The 9,460-nt window shown below is 49.3% G+C and overlaps 1 protein-coding gene across 9 annotated transcripts in view; it reads left to right on the top strand.

The window, feature by feature from the left end:
• LOC133354626 (ER degradation-enhancing alpha-mannosidase-like protein 3) overlaps nt 1-9,460 on the top strand; it is a 30,475-nt gene that overhangs the window by 935 nt on the left and 20,080 nt on the right. For 6 of the 9 annotated variants that reach the window (XR_009756608.1, XM_061571629.1, XM_061571627.1 and 3 more), the window contains exons 2-6: nt 2,661-2,706; nt 3,624-3,724; nt 5,242-5,281; nt 7,444-7,556; nt 8,820-8,976. Coding sequence is in view for 8 of the 9 variants with exons in the window: in XM_061571629.1 (XP_061427613.1) it covers nt 2,661-2,706; nt 3,624-3,724; nt 5,242-5,281; nt 7,444-7,556; nt 8,820-8,976 (457 nt within the window). In the remaining variant the exon portion in view is untranslated. Of the gene's footprint in view, nt 1-15; nt 299-2,660; nt 2,707-3,623; nt 3,725-5,241; nt 5,282-7,443; nt 7,557-8,819; nt 8,977-9,460 lie in introns of those variants that run through there. The other 3 variants (XM_061571631.1, XM_061571630.1, XM_061571633.1) reach the window with 3 other exon arrangements.

The raw sequence follows: 9,460 nt of genomic DNA, 5'->3' as shown, positions 1-9,460 counted from the left end.
CTCCCCTCTCCCCGTCGCTGCCCACTCTGTAAACAGCAGAGGTCGCAACCGGGTACCCGATACCCGTACCCTACCCGATACCCGGCTACCCGTACCCGGCCGGGCAACCGGGTACCCGGTTGGGTACGGGTAGCCGTTTGCGACCCTGGTGCGGCCGGGTACGGGTACAGGTAGGCCGTGAGTCACTGGGTGAGTCACCGTTTGTCACTCATTTCGGGTAGGGTACGGGTAGGGAACGGCTAGCCATTTGCGACCCTGGTGCGGCCGGGTACGGGTACGGGTAGGCCGTGAGTCACTGGTGAGTAACCGTTTGTCACTCATTTCGGGTAGGATACGGGTAGGGAACGGCTAGCCGTTTGCGACCCTGGTGCGGCCGGGTACGGGTAAGGAATCAAAACCCGTTTGCGACCTCTGGTAAACAGACGCCGTTCCTCCACCGTGCAGCAGCAACAGCATCAGCGTCGGCGCCCCAATCCTCCTCCCCATCATCATCTCTCCTGAATCCTCTGCTCTGGTTACTTTTGCCATCTTTTTCCTCTCAATTACCGGTCTTTCTCTCCTCTCTTCCTTTCCCACGTTTCTTCCTCTTCCATTAATTACATCTGTGACTCCCCTCCCCGTTGTGTGGCATGGGTTACACGTTGCTCATATATAGTGTGTATATGCTACGTGCTATGAAGAAGGGCCATTGCCTGAAACGTCGTTTATTCTTTATACTTTTTTTCTCTTAAGGCAGGGTTACTGACGAATATGTTGAGTTTTGTAGTACTGTATATACCATTGTCAATTAAGGATGGAAGTTATGACAATTTAGCGAAAATAAAACATTCTTTTATTGTGTTTTATTTTCATTATTTTATTACTTCCCTTCTACGTGACTTTACCGAAAGAACCAAGAAGATGAATCCCTGCAGTCACGAAAGCTTTAAATCGAAATTTAGCGAAGTTTACACTCACGATCGTGTGAACTCCACGCAATATCGTTCACGCCACCGGGGGTTGGGAGCTGTCCAGCATTTCAGCCACCACCGCCGTTGTGCGTGGGGGGTGCACAGTTGCTGGGCCGCCAGGCGATGATGATAATGATGACGATGATAATGATGACAACGATGATAATGATGACGATAATGATGACGATGATGATGATGACGATGATAATGATGACGATGATGATGATAATGATGACGATGATAATGATGACGATGATGATGATAATGATGACGATGATAATGATGACGATGATAATGATGACGATGATGATGATAATGATGACGATGATAATGATGACAACGATGATAATGATGACGATGATGATGACGATGATAATGATGACGATGATGATGATAATGATGACGATGATAATGATGACGATGATAATGATGACGATGATGATGATGACGATGATAATGATGACGATGATGATGATAATGATGACGATGATGATGACGATGATAATGATGACGATGATGATGATAATGATGACGATGATAATGATGACAACGATGATAATGATGACGATGATGATGACGATGATAATGATGACGATGATGATGATAATGATGACGATGATAATGATGACGATGATAATGATGACGATGATGATGATGACGATGATAATGATGACGATGATGATGATAATGATGACGATAATGATGACGACGATGATGATGATGATGACGACGATGATGATGATGATAATGATGATGATGATGATAATGATGACGATGATAATGATGACGATGATGATGATAATGATGACGATAATGATGACGACGATGATGATGATGACGACGATGATGATGATGATAATGATGATGATGATAATGATGACGATGATAATGATGACGATGATGATGATAATGATGACGATGATAATGATGACGACGATGATGATGATGATAATGATGATGATAATGATGACGATGATAATGATGACGACGATGATGATGATAATGATGACGATGATAATGATGACGATGATAATGATGACGACGATGATGATGATAATGATGATGATAATGATGACGATGATAATGATGACGACGATGATGATGATAATGATGACGATGATAATGATGACGATGATAATGATGATGATAATGATGACGACGATGATGATGATAATGACGATGTTGATGATGATGACGATGATGATTAAGATGATGGCGATGATTATTAAGATGATGGTGACGTACTCTTTGGTTCTTTCGGTAGAGTCACGTAGGTATAAAATAAATTATATCACGACGTTTCGGGCGCAACACAAGCGTCCGTCATCAGGTGGGACAACCACAGCAAGAAACAATTGTATGGATCTATGCAGTCACGAAAAATTCAAATCTAGATTATGATGATGATGACGTTGACGATGACGACGATGATGATGACGATGATGATGACGATGATGATGACGATGATGACGACGATGATGATGACGATGATGATGACGATGATGACGATGATGACGATGATGATGATGACGATGATGATGACGATAATGATGACGATGATGACGATGATGATGATAACGATGTTGACCATGATGACGACGACGATGATGATGACGATGATGATGACGATGATGATGACGACGACGATGACGACGATGATGATGACGATGATGATGACGATTTCCCACCTGGTACCCGTGGTGTCTGCAGGGAGCAGGTGTTGGAGATGTTTGACCACGCATACGGGAGCTACATGGTAAGTGGCTCCTGCTGAAGGCTTTGGATTCCGATGCAACTAACTCCAGACGCGCTTCCGTCGATGACACGGTCGCTTGTCAGCTGTGTCGATAATCTGCTATTAGCGATTCATCCGCGAAAATCGATTATGCTTACCGTACGACGTGCATCGAATCTTGGCTATCAGAATAGACTACTGCAAAGTTCCCGCTTAACGCGGTGGGGGGGGGAGGGTTACATTCCTGAGAATTGCCATGTGAAGCGAATTCGCGTTAAGCGTGCTGTATATAACATGCCCGAGAGCGAAATACGGCGAGGGAAAAAGATAAGGGAGCGAGATGATGCTACACACACAAAGATGCTGCCGGTACAAAGACTCGCGTTGTAGCAAGTAGTCCGTCATGCGCTGGACTCGCGTTATAGCGGGCGCCGGTGCGAGTTTAGCAAAAAAAAAAATTAACCCGTAAAAACAAAGTTTTTCACTATAAATCCTTTATATGCGTGTTCAATGGGCCACAACCCAGCCCACATTGGTCTTTGAAACGGGCGGCTAGAGTCCTCTCGTCCTCTGGCTTGAGATGGCTGCCACCTATGGGTCAGATGATTGCTTGCCACCATTAAGCAATTGGTAATTAAATATAAAAAAAAATTCCTAAAAAGTGTAACATTTTGGAAAAAAAATTTCACGAAAATAAATTGTCACGCACAACGAGTCTGTGTGCAAAATGTCAGCTCGATTGGATCACGGGAAGTGGGTTAAAAAACGACCGAAAAATTTGCACAGCCGTAAGCGCGCAAGCAAGCAAGCAAGTGAACTTAATATATAAAGGATTTAAAAAACGGGTATTTTTCTATAATTTACATGCGCGCAAACGGTTGACGACGATGACGACACCAACGATGACGATGATGATAATGATGATGATGATCGTGCAGACTCGGGCATTCCCGGATGACGAGCTCATGCCGCTCAGCTGCCGGGGTCGCGACCGCGAGCGCGAGCCGAGCCGCGGTGACGCCGACGACGCACTCGGCCGGTGAGACAATCACTCCCCGCCGTTGCTTCCCTCGTGAAGACAAAGCCAGTCCTCATTTAAACTACGAACTGTTTTGTATTCTACCGTGTCAAGGGCCCACTGAGCTATGTAGCTCTTATAGTAGTAGGTTTTTACCCTTTAAACTGGTACAAAAAACTGACACCTTTATACAAGGCATCATTTTTGCAATAACCACAACACAAGCAGTCAAAATGCAAACAAAAAGAAACAACTCTGATAATGATATGCACTGTGCTTGAAGTTGATTGGTCCACACCCGAGACAGCTTTTCTTAGAGCCTAGTCTCCATTTAAAGGGTAAAAATTTACTACTATATTTTGCCACTGGTAAAGGTGGTCTCATATTGTAAATGCTTACCCCGAGCTCTCAATACTCTGGATAGTGCACTGTTTTTGAGTTGTACGCCTTTTGGCGTCATCTGGTCCAACACAAATGGAGACTAGGCTCTAAGAAAAGCTGTCTCGGGTGTGGACCAATCAACTTCAAGGACAGTGCATATCATTATCATTATCAGAGTTTCTTTTTGTTTGCATTTTGACTGCTTGTGTTGTGGTTATTGCAAATATGATGCCTTGTATAAAGGTGTCAGTTTTTGTGCCAGTTGAAAGGGTAAAAACCTACTATTATATTTTGCCACTGGTAAAGGAGATCTCATAGTATGTAGCTCTTGTTTCAGAAGTGACCTGTCCGTCACAAATGATAGCTCAACGAAGTGGCTCGTCGTTACGTGGAAATCTATAGCGGCCAAATATTCTAAAAACGCACTTTGATAATTATAAATGTGGAGGGGAAAAAAAAACCGGAAGACCCGGAGAAAAATCCACGCGACCACGGGGAGAACGCGCAAACTCCAAATATACAGCAGGCATCAGGATCGCGATCGAACCCACGACCTCCTGTATACCAGGCGAGGTAGTTAACATCTCCTAGCCACCGTGATGATGATGAGAGAGAGAGAGACACGCAAACTCCAAATATACAGCAGCAGGCGTCAGGATCGGGATCGAACCCACGACCTCCTGTATACCAGGCGAGGTAGTTAACATCTCCTAGCCACCGTGATGATGATGAGAGAGAGAGAGACACGCAAACTCCAAATATACAGCAGCAGGCGTCAGGGTCGGGATCGAACCAACGACCTCCTGTATACCAGGCGAGGTAGTCAACATCTCCTAGCCACCGTGATAATGATGAGAGAGAGAGAGACACGCAAACTCCAAATATACAGCAGCAGGCGTCAGGGTCGGGATCGAACCCACGACCTCCTGTATACCAGGCGAGGTAGTCAACATCTCCTAGTCACCGTGATGATGATGAGAGAGACACGCAAACTCCAAATATACAGCAGCAGGCGTCAGGGTCGGGATCGAACCCACGACCTCCTGTATACCAGGCGAGGGAGTTAACATGACCACCTCATCTGTGCCGGTCGTTACAAACGCGTGTGTTCCTTTCTCGTTTTAACGCTGACCGACCGCCCCACGAAATCCCGTCAGATTCTCTCTGACTCTCATCGACTCCCTGGACACGCTGGTGGTGAGTGAGTGTGTGAGTGAGTGAGTGTGTGTGTGTGAGTGTATGAGTATGTGAGTGAGTGTGTGAGTGAGTGAGTGAGCGAGCGAGCGAGTGAGTGAGTGTGTGATTGAGTGAGTGTGTGAGTGAGTGTGTGAGTGTGTGAGTGAGTGAGTGTGTGAGTGAGTGTGTGAGTGTGTGAGTGAGTAAGTGTGTGAGTGAGTGAGTGTGTGTGAGTGAGTGAGTGAGTGTGTGAGTGAGTGAGTGAGTGTGTGAGTGAGTGAGTGAGTGTGTGAGCGAGTGAGTGAGTGTGTGAGTGAGTGAGTGTGTGAGTGTGAGTGAGTGGGTGTGTGAGTGAGTGAGTGTGTGAGCGAGTGAGTGAGTGTGTGAGCGAGTGAGTGAGTCTGTGAGTGAGTGAGTGAGTGTGTGAGTGTGTGAGTGAGTGAGTGTGAGAGTGTGAGTGAGTGCGTGAGTGAGTGAGTGAGTGTGTGAATGAGTGAGTGTGTGAGTGAGTATGTGAGCGAGCGAGCGAGTGAGTGAGTGAGTGGCAGCCTGCATCTGCCATTGAACCCTTTGCCTACTCGTTACGTACCTAGGGCCACCCCGGGATGGAGGAAATTGCCCAGCGCCTCGCACAGTGGTCAGGCAGCGTTGGCGGCGACGCGACCTGTAATTCTTTAGCGTTGTGGAGGCGGTGATGGTTGGTGGATCACGCAAATGTTGTGAGACTCCCACTTGCCACGAGCGTCGAGAAAGTGTCCGTCGTACCGCGGCTCGCCAGAGGAAGGCGTTGCAACAACAACAACAAACGTGGACCTCCACCTGTTCCAGCTGTAGAGAATAGAGTGTTGCACCCTCGCACCCGTGGGTTTCCTCCCGAGTGCTCCGGTTTTTTTCCCACGATTAGCACCCATTAATTGGTTGACGACATTGTGGCAATACACACAGAGGAACGTGGAGCAGAGGTCGCAACCGGGTACCCGATACCCGTACCCTACCCGATACCCGGCTACCCGGCCGGGTACGGGTACCCGTTTGCGACCCTGGTGCGGCCGGGTACGGGTACGGGTAGACCGTGAGTCACTGGTGAGTCACCGTTTGTCACTCATTTCCCAACGTCTTGTCTCTTCTCACAATTCAAGTTCCTAGAATCAACCCACCCGCGCCTGCAACATGGCTTCATCCCAGAGGTCGCAATCAGGTACCCGGCCGGGTACGGGTCGGGTACGGGTGCAACCCTGGTGCGGCCGGGTACGAGTACGGGTAAGGAATCAAAACCCGTTTGCGACCTCTGACGTGGAGCTTGGGCGATTGGTTGGAGCGCCGGCTCACCGAGTGGCTGCTGCTGCGCTCAAACTCGTCGTCTTCTCTCTTCGAGAGCGAATCACCGTGCGGCGACGGCGATAGCGGCACATTGTAAAAGTTGCGAATGTTTTAATGATTAATAAGGGGGGGGTCGGCGCCCCCCACGTGGAAATCTGGCTCTCCAGGAAGCTACGGGGGGCGGTGGGCAGTGGGTCGGCAACTAAAGCAACGAAAAGAGACATTTGTTTTAGAATTCGACAAAAAAGAAGATACACATTTTAAGAGCCGCAATGCCACATGGTGAATACGAGACGGTGGGTCCTGAATAAATAACTGTCACGAAGCAGCAGTCCTTAATGAGCCGCATGCGGATCCGGAGCCGCAGTTTGCCGACCGCTGTGCTACGGCATTCCCGGTGAGAACTTACGTACATGTTTAAAATCTCGATTGAAAACTCCTTCCCCCGCACCTCCGATTAGGACGGTTGGCGACGTACGGTGTGAAAGAAGTTCAACATACATAGACTCACACAGAGACCCATCGACTCACACAGAGACCCATAGACTCACACATCGACCTATAGACTCACACAGAGACCCATAGACTCACACATAGACCCATAGACTCACACAAAGACCCATAGACTAACACAGAGACCCATAGACTCACACAGAGACCCATAGACTCACACAGAGACCCATAGACTCACACAGAGACCCATAGTTTGTTGCCCTGCCGCACTTCCGATTATCACGGTTGGCTACGTACGGTGCGAGAGAGGTTCAACGTACACACACGTACGTACAACCGGAGGCTCCGCTGACTGACTGCGTGTCCGTGTGGTGGCGCCGGCGGCGGCGGCGGCGGCGTCGTCTCCGCAGGTGCTGGATCGACTGGAGGAGTTCGACAGAGCCGTGCGCAAGGTGCTCAGCACCGTGCGTCTGGACAGCGACATCGTCGTGTCCGTCTTCGAGGCGAACATACGGGCGCTGGGGTGAGCGTCGTCCCGACGGCATCTCGCAAATCGTCTCAGTTGTCACCGTTCCATCGCCATTGCCACCGTCCCGGCCGTCGAACAGAGACGGTTTAGCGCCACGCGCGCTTTCAGATGCGCTTCTGCGACCGTCTGTCTCGAGCCTGGAGAGCGGTCGCAGTGCCGCATCATCCAACAGGCCACAGTGGGCACTGTGCCGAGGGCCTACGAAAACTAAAGGGCCTACGGAAAACAATTGACCACGGTTTTTTTTTATTGTTTGTACGAGAAAAAATATAACCAGGTTATCTTCTTAAACAAATATTTTTTTTTGCTTGTGTTGTGGCCGAAACGTCGTGAGAATTTAATTATATTATGTTTTTATTATTATTTTATTATTTCCCTTCAACGTGACTTTACCGAAAGAACCAAGAATATAAATATATTTTTATAGCCAGGAATAGGCGCGGTGTACATACAAATAGGCAGAGTCATGCCAATTGTTTTTTTTCTGAAGGTGGGAGATAAATTAACACCGGAGATGCACCTTGCGCGTTTTTTTCATTGCAAAATTAGCAAGCAAACATCATCAAGTGGTGTTTTTCCGCACAATCACATTCTCGATAGAGAGCGGTGCAAGGGAACACTACAAGATGGCTTCGTCGTGTCCTACGGTTGGTCGATCTGTCCAGCGGCTGGACCGAGTACCGCGTGAAGCAAGCGGGGTGACAGCGGCGGTAGCCGTGACATGGGGGCAGCAGCGGTCAAAACTCTGGAGAGTTACCACTGAAGGCCTACGAAACACAAGTGCCTAGGGCCTACAAGAAACTTCATGCGGCTCTGAGCAGTGACCACCATGCATGCCAGATTATAATAATGTTGCGTGTGGTGGGTTAAAATGGGTCTTCCCAACGTAAACCATCACGCAAACTCTGGTCATCCACGCAGTAGTGGCCGTCGGATGAAGCTGGTCACCGCATCGCGCGCTTTCAGATGCCCGTCTGCGGCCATCTGGAACGCTCTTCCGATATTAGGAAGCCGCTGTAGCTATGCACTTTTAAATTCAGATTGAAGACTCATTTCTTTAGAACCGCCTTTTGCGTTTAGTTTGTTGTCCTTCCCTCGCACCTCTAAGAAGGTTGGCTACGTACGATGCAAAGGAAATTCTACATAATACATTGTTATCAATTTGCTCTGCTATGTTGGTGTGATACGTCACGATGAAATTCCCTTACACTCGCCTACGACTCTCCCTACCCCTTCTCCACCTATACCCTTCCCCAGGGGCCTCCTGGGAGGTCACGTGATGGCGGCCATGTTGCGCGAGAAGGGGGGCGGCCACATGGCGTGGTACCGCGACGAGCTGCTGCTCATGGCCTCCGAGCTAGGCCGGAGGCTCCTGCCGGCATTCAACACGAGTAGCGGCCTCCCCCACCCTCGGGTACGCGTGCTCCGCATACACACGCGCCTGTACACGCACGCGCCACGTACACGCTGCCTGTACACGCACGTGCCGCGTACACGCACGCCTGTACACGCTGCCTGTACACGCACGCCTGTACACGCACACGCCACGTACACGCTGCCTGTACACACACACGCCACGTACACGCTGCCTGTACACGCACGCCTGTACACGCACGCGCCGCGTACACGCTGCCTGTACACGCACGCCTGTACACACACGCCACGTACACGCACGCCTGTACACGCACACGCCACATACACGCACGCCTATACACGCACGCGCCGCGTACACGCTGCCTGTACACGCTGCCTGTACTCGCGCGCGCCGCGTACACGCTGCCTGTACACGCTGCCTGTATACGCGCTTGTACACGCACGCCTGTACACGCGCGCCTGTACACGCACGCCTGTACGCGTACACGCTGCCTGTACACGCACGCCTGTATACGCGCTTGTAC

The sequence above is a fragment of the Lethenteron reissneri genome, chromosome 48 (assembly GCF_015708825.2).
Source record: "Lethenteron reissneri isolate LAM-NWPU_2019-01 chromosome 48, ASM1570882v1, whole genome shotgun sequence".
Lineage (NCBI taxonomy): Eukaryota > Metazoa > Chordata > Hyperoartia > Petromyzontiformes > Petromyzontidae > Lethenteron > Lethenteron reissneri.
Note: the sequence above shows the minus strand (reverse complement) of the source record. Positions and strands in the feature narration are given on the sequence as shown.